At 45.4% G+C, this 16324-nt stretch overlaps 1 protein-coding gene across 50 annotated transcripts in view; it reads right to left on the minus strand.

The window, feature by feature from the left end:
• Positions 1-16324, minus strand: part of SORBS1 (sorbin and SH3 domain containing 1) — a 254213-nt gene that overhangs the window by 107025 nt on the left and 130864 nt on the right. For 27 of the 50 annotated variants that reach the window (XM_074382630.1, XM_074382626.1, XM_074382624.1 and 24 more), the window contains 3 exons: positions 16081-16209; positions 6303-6329; positions 6074-6186 (listed from right to left, as the gene is read on the minus strand). In XM_074382630.1, the coding sequence (XP_074238731.1) occupies positions 6074-6186; positions 6303-6329; positions 16081-16209 (269 nt within the window). Of the gene's footprint in view, positions 1-512; positions 1230-6073; positions 6187-6302; positions 6330-16080; positions 16210-16324 lie in introns of all 50 variants that reach the window. The other 23 variants (XM_074382623.1, XM_074382621.1, XM_074382622.1 and 20 more) reach the window with 2 other exon arrangements.

Raw genomic sequence — 16324 nt, forward strand, 5'->3', positions numbered from 1 at the left:
AGAAACATTTAATCAGTGCCCTTTCCTCAGGGTACATGAGACAGTCGGAGCTGGCCAGCTGGCCTTCTGACACTCCATGACACAGAGGGAACCCAACTCCACTTTTCATCCATCTATTTTTGAATCCTTTTAACACTGTATGAGGGAGGAAGGGAGAACAACAGAACAGGCAGGCAGGCGGTGTTTAACCCCACAACCCTGCCATAGAGCCTAAAAGCCTGAGAGTAAATACAATTCCTTTGGCACCTTGTAAAAAAACATGAACAATGCATATCTCACCATGTTATTAGTCTCCGGATTCTACGCTCCAGCATACTTACACATTTACAGAAAAGAGAGACAGACAAAGAGAGTACTGTGCTGAGATGTGCAGACAGAAGAATTCGGGATTCAAGCCACAGCAATATTAATGAGGAAAGGGAGGGTAGGACAGCCCAGTGAACAATGAGCTGCTCTCATCAGTTTTGAAAGAGACAGTGGAGAAGACACACAAAACATTCCTCATTTCTTGCCTTGGCTGGATAACTCGGCTGCAAAAGGTAAGATTCTTTGCTCTTCTGTTTTTCGGAATCAGAGGTAACCTGGGGGCCTAGTACAGGTGGTCTCACATCTGAGAAGGAAGCCCGCGTCCCCAGGGAAGGACTCTCGCCACGGTTAACGGCATCTTTACGGATGTCAAAGAACAGCTCGGGAGGGTCAGGAGGAGGAGCAGGGGGTGGTTTTCCTGTGCCGGCTGTGCAGGAGACAGGGCTGGGAGCCAGTGCTCGGGTGCCTGCAGCCTCCGAGGGAGTGCCTTTGGCAGGGTCACGTGCAACACGAGAGGAGTTTTCTGACGCCGCCAGGCAAATGTTATTGGATAAACAAGGTACATATAAGCTGCTGACCTTTTTATTCCCAACTGCCTCATGACATGGGTTAGAGCTCACATTCTTATGATAAACTCTCCGGGTGGCTGCACAGTGCTGCTGGGGTTGGGATGAAGCACTGGGAAACGTGGAGTCCCAAAGCAAGGAACCAGGGCACACCACACCTTTGGGAGCCGATCCAGCTGCCAGGAGGACAGAGACGGGCTGGGGGTGTGAGGGGTTCTGCTGGCTGGGGGTGCCGAGTGGGACGTAAGGCTTTGGTGAGCTCACATAGAGAGAATCCTTGTAGATATTGCGGATGGTGGGGGACTGCCATGCAAAGCGGTCCTTTTTAGGAAGAGGAGGGTATGGGGGAGAGAGAACCTTTAGCAATATTTTCAAGATATGTTATCAAACAGGGAAAAAAGAAAGAGGAGGGGAAATGGAAAGAAGGACGATCATTAGAAACAACAGCATTACATGATCTGAAGCCAAAACAATTCTTAGCATGTTTTCCAGCAAATCCTTGGGTTAGACTCCTCACAGTATCCACAATTCTCTCTGAGTGAAGCCAAAGACTGAATCCCACTCACCTGGAGAGGCAGGCCCGACTCTCCTTTGCATACAGGGAGGCTGAGCCCAGCCCATAGCAGGCCACATTCTACATTAATTTTGATACCAATCCTTGGCTGACTGCATCTTTATTAGATGCCCTGACCCAAGAAGGGCACCAAGTGAACTAAGCACCAGTGGGAGAAGCCCCAAAGCCCCCAACTCCCTCTTAAACTCCTTCGCTCAAGATTTACCTTCAAGCCTTTGGCTTTAAAAATTTACGTTCACTGAAACTCTTTTGAGTGCCTTTCATTCTTTTCCCTTAGGAAAAGAAGAATTGGAAGAACAGTCCTTATTTGTGTTCACAGGAGACAGATGTCTTGAGTCACTGAGATTTCGCACTCAATTCCATAAGCATAACAAATTAAAGCACCCTGAGAGGAGAATGCTAAGGATTTTTGAATACACATGTGTTCTTTTCTCAAAAGAAATAATTTGATGAAACTAATTATTAGAAAGAAGACAAGCATGAGATTAAAAGCACACAGTCTCCCATTTTTGATGCACACAAAAAAGGGGACCAGGCAGTGAAGGAGTTAATTGGCCTACCAGATTGGACTGTGCCTAGTTTATCAAAATTCAGCCCCATCCCAATCTCATCCAACCCACTACCACACAAAGGGGATCAGTCCTAGAGGTAAATGATCAGCCTCAGACTCACAGCCTAAGCCCAAAGCTCTGGCTACAAGTCAAGAGGTACACACAGCATTCCCTTGCTTCTCAACACTGCTCCTCCTTGGGTCTCAGTGGAACAGAGGGTTGGGAAATGGGGTTTCCAGTCAGATTCTCATGTCAATGAGAGTCATCTGCCAACCTGCAGCTCAACTGAGAATTAGACTATGAGATAAGGAAACTTCATTTTGCTAGATTTTCTTCAGTGGCTCCTATTCTTAAAGATACCCCAGTTCTAGAAGAAAACCAGAACTGTCCTCCAAATTGCACAAGTGAAGCATATTAGAGTTTGGTCAACATCAAGTGAATTTTGACCAAAAATGGGGAGGGTGCAAGAATGTGGGTCTATTTGGAATTTATTTATTTATTTATTTATTTATTGTTATTTATTTATTTATTTATTTAGAGACAGAGACTTGCTCTGTCACCCAGGCCGGAGTGCAGTGGCGCAATCTCCGCCTCCCTGGTTCAAGTGATTCTCCTGCCTCAGCCTCCCAAGCAGCTAGGACTACAGGCGCACACCATAACGTCCTAATTTTTTTAATTTTTAGTAGATATGGGGCTTCACCATATTGGCCAGGCTGGTCTCAAACTCCTGACCTTGTGATCCACCCTCCTCAGCCTTCTAAAGTGCTGGGATTACAGGCGTGAGTCAATGCACCTAGTTAGTTTTATTTTATTCTTATATTTGTGGCAAACAGGTGACAAGAAGAAAGAATGTTAGAAAGAGCGAATAGGTAAAAAATATTTTAAAGTTTTATGGGTTGGGCACTGTGGCTTAAGTCTGTAATCCCAGCATTTTCGAAGACCAAGGCAGAAGGATCGCTTGAGCTCAGGAGTCTGAGATAAGCCTGGGCAATATAGCAAGACTCTGTCTCTACAAAAAAAATTTAAAAAGAAATACCCAGGCATGGTAGTACACACCTGCAGCCCCAGCCACTAAGGAGGCTGATGTGGGAGAATTGCTTGAGCCCAGAGGTCAAGGCTGCAGTGAGCTGTGATGGCACCTCTGCACTCTAGCCTAGGTGACAGAGCAAGACTGTCTCCAAAAAAAAAAAAAAAAAAGTTTTATGAATCCAGATTAGAACATCAACCCAGAAACAGTAAACAACCTATTCCTTAAACTCAGTTTTCAAGGTACAAATAAGCTCATTAGAGAAGCAGCTCATTTGGATATCACTGGGTAATTCAATGCCTAGCCTTTCACAGGGCACCTAATGACAGTGGCAGCAGATACGTACCAGACAAAAAAAACTAAAATGAACTGCTCCTCTCTAATAGTCAGCAACAGCAAAAGCTTTCAGGTGAACTCATTTGGTTTCAGTGAGCATGTTTACAGACTAAAGGATTCTAGAAACAAATCACTTGGGCTAGCACGCACCGAAGGGACTGCTAGGCACGCTGATAATGGCTATAGGGAGGTAAGCAAAAGATCATTTTGATTTGAGCTCAGATTTACTTTTACTGTCAGCTCAAATGTCCCATATGTGATTTCTTCTTGTCCAAAGATAGAAATCAGCTTCAGTGAGTTTCTAACTTATTTCAGCTATTGCCATATATGGTGCCAGGGATGCATTACATCAGCCATGAGCCTTCCCAGGGCTTTGACCCTGTAGAGAGGACACTTCCCCAGAGGATCAACAGTGCACTCAGATCCAAAGGTCTCCTGCCCTGGGGCTTCTTTTAGTCCTAAAGAATTGTTTTGTATTGTAAACACAATACAACACACAGGCAGGAACCACACAGGCAGTTTGCATTCTGCCCAGTTGACTACAAATGAAATTCTATGTATCTTTTTAGAAGGTGGGTCAGTGAAAATATAAGGCTTCTGGAATAAGCTAGTATGTTTATAGTTTATATATTTCTATCAACTACTAATTCCCTTGTATAAGCCAGTGCATACTTACAGCTCTGGCAATGACTATACAGACAAGAAGTCATGTTTCTAGTGTGTGACCTAAAGGTTCCTGAAATTTGGATGGCTGATTTTACACTGAATATGCAGGATAAAACCTCTTTATCAGCAATTTACCAGGTTCCCTTAAAGGGAATCCCAGTACAAAGAAAATTATTGGATAGTAACAGATAAGAAAACACACACTGTAAAAGACATTATAGGGTGTTCACCCTTATAAACTGAGGGCAGTGTTTCACACAGTGATCTGAACACAACAGAGATGCTCAATAAAGCTGTGTTAAATAAATGTATTTTAAAAGAAGTTGTATTTACTTCACACACTTTTAAAATTATCTTTTCAAAAAAGCTGCTTCAGAAGCCAAAAAGAATTACTGAGTTACCCTTTGAACTAAGTCACTGATAGTGGAAGAGGACATGCTTCTACATTTGGTCTGAATTAATCAGCACTGTTTCTTAATCTGCACAGAGCTGATGGCACCCATGAGATGGCTGAAAGGAAGTGTGTCTGCCACAGGCAGCACATTTATACACTGTGAAAGGGTTTAGGAATGGGAAAACCATGGCAAGTCATTTACCAGACAAGTGACCTCCCCAGTCCCTGTGTCTAATGAGAACTTCAGAAAGCGAGGCTCTTTCACTGCTCCTGGTTCTAACCAGTGACCCTAGATGCATATGGTCGTACCTAGGGAGGAAAGTCATGGCAGGTGGCAGAAAGGCTAAATGTGTTTGTTGCTAAATGTGTTTGTCGCCCAAGGCAGACAATTAAGCAACCAATTCTATGCTGGGGAAGACAGGCATCTGTAGAGAGAGAGAAAATCATCTCTGATTCGGCTTCATTTCAGCAGCAAGTGCAATTTTACATCCTCAGAAGCAGGAACCAGAGGATCATTGGAGAAGTGGCGTGGAAACTAAGAAAAACCTGCAGAATTTCTAGACTTCTTGTGAGTTCTGCAGACACCTTCACAGAAGGAAGGCACAGGGAAATAGACCACACAAGGAACACATTTCTGCAATTGTTCTTGAGCAGCACAGCTTCCTTTAAGAGAAAGGACTAGGCTAGATGTGGTGTCCTACACCTATAATCCCAACACTTTGGGAAGCCAATGTAGGAGAATCGTTTGAGGCCAGCTATTGGAGGCCTCGGTGAGCTATTAGGACACCATTGCACTTTGGCCTGGGCAACAGATAGAGACCCTGTCTTAAAAAAAGAGAGAGGCAGAAAGAGAAAGAAAGGTGGGGGAGAGGGAGGGAGGGAGGAAGGGATGGAGGGGAGGGGAGGGGTAAGGAGGGGAGAGAAAAGAGTAGTAGTCCATCCCACAGATGTGGCTCCTGTATGTAAAAACGTTCATCACAGATCACCTAAATTAAAACATGGTCTATTCCCTTCATCAAAATGACAAAGTAACAACAGAAGAGGGAAGGAAGAAAGATCAGGAAAGCCACCTAAGGGGGAAAGACTTAAGCAAAGGTATCCTTACTCCAATTTGTACAGCTGTGGGAGATTTTCTTTTGTAGGATAGAGCTGGGCTTCACTGACATTTTGCCTGTTCCTGAGCTGCTGGACTTAGGGCCTGGCCACAGCTACCTGATCTGAATCTAAGGATACTGCTGCTGGAGTTCTTACAGCCCCATCTCCAGAAAAAAACTGAAACAAACAAGATATATTCTTCTCTTGAATATTACACTCTAAATAATAAAATTTTTTTAGACATCTCAAACCTTTTTCCTATGTATCCAAGGCTAAATGAATTCCCTCTTTCATAACACTTCTACATACATAACAAACCTAGAAAGCCTCGGGGCCTATTTCCAACACCCTGGTACAGACCAGCCTCATTCCATGCCTCTGCTCCCCTTGACCTCAACTTCCCCCTAGCTTGGCCCTTGCAGAGCTTATCCGGAGTTGTCCAAAAGCTTGAAACCTATTCCATTATCCAGTTGGGAAAGCAGGAAGTCACCGGCCTAAGAGACTCAAGAACAGGTACCACTCCACCAGTCCCGACCCTCCCCTTGGGCACATGCCTACCTGGGACTTGTCGGAAGGTAGGTTGGGATGCACACTTCTGTAGCCCTTGGCAGCGAGTGAAGAGGGCTGGGCATTTCCATTGGCATCAGCATTGGAAGAAGGCCTCCACTCATCTGAGAAACAGGAAGGAAAAAACCTCTCACTCACAGGGAATAACTCCCTGGTTCCCCTCTAACTCAGGGGTCCTTGGTAGAAAGCCAGGACAGTGAAAACGCAAGAGAAACCATACCTGCTGACGAAGGCTCTGGCTCCAGCCCTACATGTGGTACAGAAAGGATAAAAGCAAGAAAAGGGGAAAAACAGAAATGGTTACATTTGCAGGAAACAAGCATGAACTGCATAGAAGGATGAAAACCCAGCACCCCGTTGTCTGACACAAAATGCCCTCAGTCACGATGGCCTGATTACCATAGGAACCCACTCGAAACCATGATGTGCTCACAGGCACTGACCTTTGAAAACACAAGGCTCACATTCACAGGGATGAAGAAACAATTGTTACTTGACATTCTTGTTTTACAGACAAAAAGGCAACAGAATTCTCTACTGGCTAGTCCCTACTCACTGACTCTCATTCCCCTTCCTGGTGCCTGCTGTGGGCTCAGAATGACCGCTCCCAACTAACAGGCCCAGGAGAGACAGAAGTGGTTAACACATTTTCCAGGGATGTTGGTGCTGGACTAAGGGGCAGAACATGACTTAAGCCAAGAGGTATCTGCTGTGATAAAGACTTTTTCTTCCTGTCTGCTTTTCTTCTTTCCATTAAATGAGCCACATAAACATTTCAAAATCTAATCACCCTTCCTGAGTATTCATCACATTATAAAGCATCCTTGTCTCCCTTCAGCCTTCCCAGCCACTATTTGATGCATTTCAGAGATACTAAACCTCTCCTAGTTTGATCCACATATGAGGCAGCAGAGTGCAGTGGTTACCAGCCCAACCGGGACGGCAGCTCAGCCTCAATTCAAATCCTGGGTCTACCACCTAAGGGTTCTATGACCCTGGGCAAGTTATAAGCCTCAGTTTGCCCATCTGAAAAATGGAGATAATGATATGCCTGTTTTATAAGTGTTGTTAATAAGAACATATATGCATGTGAAAGGCCTGCCTGGCAAAGCTCAGTAAATATTTGCTATTTATCATCATCTTCTGTATCATCTCTTGTCTCTACTCTCTATCCTTGATCTAACCTAGGGGTCCACAGACTTTTTCTATAGAGGGCCAGATAGTAAATATTTTAGGTTTTATGAGCCATATGGTCTCAGATGCAAGTACTCAGCTCTGCTTTTGTAGGACAAAGGCAGCCACAGATGATATGTAAATGAATGAGCATGGATGTGTTCCAATAAACCTTTATTTATAGACACTAAAATCTGAATTTCATATAATTTTCATGTGGCATACAATACCATTCTTCTTTTGATTTTTCTTTAAACCATTAAAAAATGTAAAAGCCATTCTTAGCACGAGGGCTGTACAAAAAAAGGCACAGGCCAGATTTCACTCACAGCCTCGGTTTGCCAATCCCTAACCTGGCCAAGCCTTAACCCATTCTCCCCGGCTGCCTCCTCTTGCCTCACCATGTAGAGAAAGAGGGACTAATACTGCAGTCTCATTGCCGAAGCCTCCAGTTCAGTGTGGGTTCCTCCAGGGCTGGACGTGGGCTTTCCAGATGCCAAGTTGAGATTTACAGACATTTACTCAACATTTCTCTAAGTGCCACTGTGAGTCACTGCTACACCCTTGTAGTTTGAGTTCAGTGTACACAACAACTCTGTGAAGTAGGTAATCACTGTCCTTCATGGATGTGGAAACAGATAGGCCACCTGACTTGCCCAAAGTCACACAGCCAGGAAGTGACAATGCAGTCAGCCCAAGTCTCCAGAATCCAAACATATCACCCCCGCCAGCCACCAGCCTCACTGTCAGCCATGAAATGGATGCTATGCTTCAGAGAGTTGATGGGAGGTAAAAAGAAAAAGCAAGGCAGGATAAAGATTCTGAGTGATGTTAAATTTCACTTTCTCATTTATAAAATATAATCCTTACCCCGTACTCCTCACAGGGAGTATGATTCTCTGATTCTCTCCAATTGAAGAACTGGAGAATCTTTAAGAATAAAAGATCAAGTACATGAAAGTGCCTCCGAGTACACCACACTCCCTGTTGCATCCAACCAGATCCCTGGCCCAGAGCTCCCCTCACACCTGGCAGGCCATTAAACACCAGGTGACATGCTCTAACAAATGGTCCACTGTCCTTCCTCACAGCTGTGACTTCTGTTCCACCTTCTAAGTTGCTATTTCTAGTCTACCTTTGTCAAATAAGTCTATCAAATTTATTAGATTTGTGCATATATGAAACATCAACAGGTTCTGAGTGCAGGGCTATCTAATGAAGGATGTAAACTTTGTACATGGAATTGGGAACACATTATTTTGCCCACTTTCTGGTTCTCAGTTGGGTTGGTTCTATTCAAGTGACACTAGCAAACAGCGATGTAATGGAAAGCTGAGATGTGAACTGTTCTTCCAAACCTCCAGGTATCATGAAGGGACCATCATTGTGACATCAGATTGCCTAGTTTCAGCCCTGAGTCTCTATCTTGCTAACTGTACCTACTGCAGCAAGTGACCTGGCCGCACCTGTGAAATGGAGTTAATGTCTACCTCTTTGAATCATAAGGACTAAATGAAAGTATCTGGCATAAAGCATGTGCTTTGCAAAATCAGAATTCAAAGCATAAGGGGAAAAAACCCATAGACAAAAATGAGCATTGTTGATCTCTGCCATGTGATAAATAGCTTTAAGAACACAAGATCCTTAAGGATAGATAGATCTCATTCCAAGTTTTTAAAACTATTCTCCTTACCCTACCCTAAAAAGGCAGTTCCCAGGACCTCTTAAATGATCCTCTCTTTTTTGTTAAAGGACAGCTGTATTTCTGACATCTTATCATCCTTCATCTATTACCTCATCTTCTGAACCTGGAAGGTTGGTAGCAGCCTGGGGCCATTTGTGCCTGCATGCAGCAGTATGAAATTTTGCACACATAATCATCCATTATTAACTCCTGATTGAATAGACTGTCAAAATGCTTCTTTCAATAAATGTTACCTTAGAGCTCCCAAGGTTGGGAGAATGCCTTGGAAAGTTGGATCCTAGAGAGCTTTTGCAGTCCTGAGAGACCTACCATTTCCGCAAGAAGCATAATTTACTTGGCCTTATCTTTTCCTCCAGCTGTTTTTTATTTGCAATCTTTTCTGGCCTGTGGCTGTAGCCTCCTGATATTTTATTTTATCTCAATCTATGCTCATTTCATTTTGACCTATTCTAAAGTCTTTTGCTGATCAGTTCTTCTTGGGATCTTAGGATAATTTTCATTGAGTTATCTTGATGTGTTCTCATGAGAGTATTCAAGAGGTAGATGAGAGGTGTTATAGTAAGTCTAAGGGTGTTCCAAATCTTATTTGTGTTTATTTTGTATTCATGCTGTAGAGAATTTAACTTTATCCAACAAGAGGTCTGGCCTTTGCCCTCAGGTTCTGGGATGTAATCCCTGGGCTCTTCGAAAGTCATGCCTGATAGGAGTGACTTTGTTTATCTGGGGCTTTGAGTCCACCAGCTATGTGACTTGGGATGGGGGCTTTGGGCCAGCAGGACCTGAACGGATTAGGAAGTTGGCCTGGAGACTGAGATGCATATGTAACGGAGCCACAGTAAAAACCCTGAACACAAAGGTTTGGGCACATTTCCTGGTTGACAATGCTCTGAGAACACTGTCACACATCACTGCTGGGAAATAACATGTCCTGCCTCCATGCAGAGAGGGCGACAGAAACTCCGCATTTGGTACCTCGCCCAGACTCCAACCTGTGTACATCTTCTCTGTATCCTTTCCCTGTAATAAACCATAACGCTGAGTGTAGCTTTCAGTAAGTTACGTGAGTTCCTCTAGCATTTTACCAAACCTGAGAGTGGATTTGGGAATCCCCTGAACTTGCACTTAGTGTCAGAAGGAAGGGTGAACTCTTGTGAGGACTCTTCCCTCCAACTTAGCTGACCCTAATTCTCACACATGTACTCATCAAAAAGACTCTCATTTAATGAAAGTATGGGGTACCTTTAACTGCTTCAATGTTAACCTTCTTATGGTACCTTTTTGCTACTGCCATTTTTCGAGAACAAATGTGAGAGTCAAACCAGAGGAAATAATTTGACTGCAGGTCTAAGAATCTTTACGTCCAAAGCTAACTTTGCACTCAAGAATCAGGCAATAAGGACTGGAGCCGACTGGTACAGAATTAACAAAATATAAGGGCTTAAGTGACCTTGGCATCTGAGTCAGAACACAGGAATTGATGTATCAAGCCACAAGATCTTCAGATTATACCAGACAAGAAGCTTCGTATCACACCCACCACCAGCTCAGACTCCCTGTCTGGAGTGAAAATATCCTGACCTGGGACATGACCAAGTCACTCTTGAACCAACATGGCCAATGCTCAGACCTGGTGTGGCAATGAGGTGAGCAGGCAGGGATAAGGTGATGAGGCTTCTTGGAGGGGAAGGAAGTCAGTACTAAGATTACTCCCATTCCTTTCAGATTGTTCTGATCCAAAAACCAAGGTCCACAATCAGAGATGAGGCAGCTGATCAGGAAGCTGTGGTCAGGGATCTTGAGTTAAGCTACCACTTGAATGGAGGAGTCTGGAGAATGAGTGTTAACTGCGCAGTTTCAAGGGCTCTATCTGTCACTCCACCCCCGAGAATGTCTCCATTCTGTGAAAGTTCATTTGGATGCAGATGGCTTCCAAATCCATGCACTGGACTCCAAATTTCCAAATTCCCATTAGAAACATTCTCCTAGAAGTCCTTCCCTTGACAAGAAACTCAACATGTCAAAAAATGGAATTCAACATTCTTTTCATCACTCTTCACAAATCCCCCTCATCTCCATGAGTGCCACAATTACTCTTCTAGCCAACAAGGGAAGACATCTCCTGGAGTCTTGCCTCTCTGTGGTCCTTAAATACACCACGAGGAGCCCCGGTCATTTCATTCTCCAAAAGACACTTTTACCCTCAGCCTCTTCTCTTCATTCCCTTTGCCACCATGCTAGGATCAGGCCCTCATGGCTTCAAACTGAAATTATATTTAACAAGCCTCTTGACCTGCAGGAACTGGAATGGTTATCCTTAAAGGGCACTTACTTTGGGCCTGTGCTAAATGCTTGGCACGAAAGAGCTCATTTAACCACCCAAAGTGCTAGAATTATAGCTCACACCTGTAATCCCAGCACTTTGGGAGGCAGAGGCAGGTGGATTATGAGGTCATGAGGTCAAGAGTTCGAGACCAACCTGACCAACACAGTGAAATTCTGTCCCTACTAAAAATACAAAAGAAAAAAAAAAATTAGCTGGACATGGTGGCAGGCACCTGTAGTCCCAGTCCCAGCTACTTGGGAGGCTGAGGCAGGAGAATTGCTTCAACCTGGAAGGCAGAGGTTGCTGAGAGCCAAGATCACACCACTGCCCTCCAGCCTGGGTGACAGAGTGAGACTCTGTCAAAGAAAAGAAAGAGAGAAAGAAAGAGAGAAGGAAGGAAGGAAGGAAGGAAGGAAGGAAGGAAGGAAAGGGCAAGCTCATTTAATCTCAACAAACTCTATTACAGTCACCTCCAATTTACAGATAAGGCAACTGAAGCCCTGTAAAGTAATTTGTCCATGTCATAAAGACAGTAAATGGCAGAGCTCAGCCTCAATAGAGAACTATGTGATACACAAGAACTATAAATAGGGGCACCTCTGAAATGCAGACATCAGGGAGCCATGTAGGGACTGGAGCTTCCAGTCTAGGCAAACAGTCAGCAACCTGGTCACCTATAGGCATTGAAGAAGGTGGCAAATGAGGAGCAAGTCAGAGAGAAAGCAGACAGAGCAGCTAGGGGACAAAGGCTGTCCCTAGAGAGAAGGGAGGGAGCCAGATGCCATCTAACATTAGCTGTCCACAAAGGCATTGAGAGTAGGAAGCAATCCTTGGCAAGAGCCATCCACTGCCTCACCCTTGGGCTCCCCGTCCAGACTAGGCATGGCTGTCTGCAAATACTGCTGAAAACTGTTTTTATGAAACCAGGGAAGGCCCAGGAGCTCCCAGGCCCCAGGATAGGACAATAGACTATGGTATGGGCCAGCAAGTTGTCATCTGGAGGTTCACATGGACACTGCCAGAGTCAAAAGCCAGCAGGATGCTAGCCAATGGGTAGCATGGTAAGGGGACAAGATTCCCATTCCTCAACTGTCTACACTCACATCCTCACTTCTTGTTTTTCTTTTTGAAATAGCATCTTGCTCTGTCTTCCAGGCTGGAGTGCAGTGGCATGATCTTACTTCAAGCGATTCTCCTGCCTCAGCCTCCCGAGTAGCTGTGATTACAGGTGTGCATCACCATGCTTCGCTGATTTTTGTATTTTTAGTAGAGACATGGTTTCATCATGTTGGCCAGGCTGGTGTAGAAACTCTGGCCTCAAGTGATCCGCCCACCTCAGCCTCCCAAAGTGCTGGGATTATAGGCATGAGCCACCATGCCCAGCGCACTCACATCCTCTTTTAAGCCCACTCCCCAGCGTTAACTCATTCTAGCCTGCTTTGTACCCTTAATGAGCATGTGGGTTTTTTTCTGTTTCCTCTTCTCAAATCCAGCTTGTTCCTTTTCATCCAAACTGCCCTCCTGTACCGTCTTAAATTTATCCCCAGTCAAAGGGATTCCATGTGTGTCAGGCTAATTTCCAAACTTCCTAAGGTCAAGAGCATTCTGGACCTAGAAAGGCTTGGAAAGCATCTGACCCAAGACCCTCATACTTGATATGAGCTCAAAGTCACTAGGACTTACCCACAGCCGAAAAGCAAGGTGGCTGACTGCAAGTCCACACCTGACTCATGCTGCAATAACATACTGCCTTTTGCCCTCACCTAATGCACCTAGAATTGCTCTATTTTCCTCCTTTCTCATCACAATCCCAAGTAACTTGCTTAGCACCTGGCACACAGATAATGCTGAATGAATGTAAGCTCATTTGGATTTGATGATCTCGATTCACAAAGATGAACTTACTGTAAGGTGTGAATGACTAATAGCTATCCCTTAATTCTTCCGAGTATAGTATTTGCATTTTAAAATAATGTGGTTATGGTTTGGTGAAACAGATTTGGTGAAGTTTCTTTTCACCTAATTAGTTGGTAGAAATTTGTAAGACACAAACATATTTTGGGATAAGACAGTGTTTCCAACAGTGCCTCAAATCCATACACAGGGCAGGGCATGGTGGTTCACACCTGTAATCCCAGCACTTTGCAAGGCCGAGACAGGTGAATCACTTGAGCCTGTGAGTTCAAGAACAGCCTGGGGAACATGGCAAAACTCTGTCTCTACAAAAAAATACAAAAACTAGCTAAGTGTGGTGGCATGCACCTCAGTACTTGGGAGGCTGAGGTGGGAGAACAGATTGAGCCCAGGAGGTCAAAGCTGCAGCGAGCCATGATTGCATCACTGTACCCCAGCCTGGGCAACAGAGTGAGATCGTGTCAAAAAATAAAAAAAATTTTTTTAAATCCACATGGTACTGGGAAGCACTGGTACAGGCGTGTACTTGGTGGACCTATGTGTTCTATGTCAATGCCACACTGTAACCACTAGAGGGAGCTCCAGGCTCCCTCTCCATTTGCAATCAGAGGCTAGGACATGCGGTTTGTAAGGTCATTCGCGCCAAGGGACTGCACATAAGGCCTTTCTCTTTGCATCATCCCTTAGGGACTCTCTCCTTTTCTCCAGACGCTCTCTAGCTTGGGAGCTGGGTCTTCCTAGTTAGGCTTGGAGAGGCTGGATGAAGTTAGCCCTGGTATAAAACAACTTTGCCTTCTCTCCTCACCCCTACCTTTCTGAGAGCAGAAAAGCAAATTGCAGCAAGTCAGAAGTCAGGGCTGGGCTCAGGAATACAGGACCAAGAAGCTACTCTGTCCACTTTTAAGGTTGTGGGCTGCTCGAGCCTCCCTCAGCCTACGGATGAAGAAGCCCTCACAGGGACCAACATCACTAGAAAGGGGTTTGTACTCAAACCCTAGCCTGGCCTCATCCCGCAGTATGTGTCCCAACACCTGTTATGGGTGGCTGGGCAGGAAGAAAGTCAGTTTCCAGGATGCTAGGTCTGGCCATTTCCATCCTACATATCATGTCTATCTTATCACAACACACCACTCCCGCTGCACTAGAGGGGTCTGCGCACCCTACTGTCCCAAGGGAGTGGTCCTTCCCTCCATTCAACTGCTCCCTCCATTTCCTTCAAGAAAGTAAGCTCCCACCCCCTACAGCAGCAGCTCTCAGATACGGTCCTTATACTAGCAACATCAGCACAACCTAAGAACTTATCAGATATGCAAAACTTCAGACCCTACCTCAGACCTGCAAGTGGGAATCCTACATTTGAAAACTCTGGACTGGGGCCCAGCAACCTATCTTTTTACTCCAAGTGATTCTGATGCAGCTGAAGTGTGAAAGCCACTGCCCTACAGAGGGGAGAGGCGTTGTCTCACCCTAAACTAACTGTGCCTGATCTCAAAGTCAGCATTTGTCAACTCCCAGAATACCTGGACCATGGAAAGTCATCTCTGGCGAAGCCAAAATAATCGGACCATAATCAAATAGCAGGTAACATCTAACAGTCTAGTCCAGATGTCCCCAAACTATTGCCTGCGGGCCGCATGTGGCCCCCTGAGGCCATTTATCTGGCCCCCCATGCCGCACTTCAGGAAGGGGCACCTCTTTCATTGGTGGTCAGTGAGAGGAGCACAGTATGAGGCGTCCCTCCAATGGTCTGAGGGACAGTGAACTGGCCCCCTGTGTAAAAAGTTTGGGGACACCTGATCTAGTCCATACCACCAGGCATATACACAGTGCTTCATACACTTCTTTCTCAAAATGATCCTACGAGGCAGATGCAGTTACCAACCCCATTCTACAGTTCATTAGGGTTGGCAGGGTGTACACAGAGATCTATTAGAATCCCAGTTCTTTTTTCTTTTTTTTTTTTCTTTTTTTTTTGAGATGGAGTCTCTGTTACCAGGCTGGAGTGCAATGGCGCAATCTCGGCTCACTGCAACCTCCACCTCCTGGGTTCAAGCGATTCTTCTGCCTCAGCCTCCCAAGTAGCTGGAAATACAGACACACGCCACCACACTCAGCTAATTTTTGTATTTTTACTAGAGATGGGGTTTCACCATGTTGGCCAGGCTGGTCTTGAACCCCTGAGTTCAGACAATCTGCCAGCCTCGGCCTCCAAAAGTGCTGGGATTACAGGCATGAACCACTGAGCCTGGCCCTGAAGTCCCAGTTCTAAACCTGAATACCTCAGGTTTCTCAAGTGATGAATTAAGGTGGGGAGATGGGCTTCATGTGGTTTCTTCAATCTCCCTTTGCTCCTAGTTTACACTGGGCCTTGAAACTACTTCTCCTGATCCTGCTCCCGCAGCTGGCTGGTGGCCATCCCAGGCCTGAGCCCTGCCCACCTCTGCTTTCCCAGGAACAAGCAAGGTCATCTACACTTCTCAGTCTCCCCTAGCCACAGCTCCAGCCCAGCCCTGCCTGGACAGGCCACAGCGAACCTCTAGGATTCAGGGATGAGCTCTGAGAAGCCCAACCTCTAGCCCATTTCACCGTTTACCCCCCATGCCCTAAGTCATTTCCGTCTGCAGAGCACTGGCTCTTGCCACAGGATGACCTGCTCAGTCAAAGCTACCATAAAGTGGTAGTCATTTCTGTGCCTTCATCTGCAGCACGTGACTGTTAGTTAGGGGTTTTGACCACTATCCATCAAAAGGAGCTGACTATCCCAGGGAACCCTGAGAGAACCAGGAGGCATCTGATGAACTCACACCCTCCCGAGCAAAAACACCAGAGCATCTGCCCGCCCTTCCCATGTGGCTTTGAACATCTCCCCCAGCCTCAGCGCACCTGGTTTGCTTTCGTGTTGCGGGGTTTCCTGAGGACTCACAGGGCTACTGCTTGGTGTTTCCCTATAGGAAGACGAGGCCCGGAGAGTCACTGCTCCCTTTCCAGTGCAGATTTTCGTAGGATCCATGTCTGAAAAGAAAAGGTCCAAAAGAGAAAACTGAATCCAAGATTCCTGAAAGATTAAAGGACAGTTGGTTAGCAAATTGTTACAGCTAGGCAATGAGATGAACCTGGTTACAGCCAC

The sequence above is a fragment of the Saimiri boliviensis genome, chromosome 12 (assembly GCF_048565385.1).
Source record: "Saimiri boliviensis isolate mSaiBol1 chromosome 12, mSaiBol1.pri, whole genome shotgun sequence".
Taxonomy (NCBI): Eukaryota; Metazoa; Chordata; class Mammalia; order Primates; family Cebidae; genus Saimiri; species Saimiri boliviensis.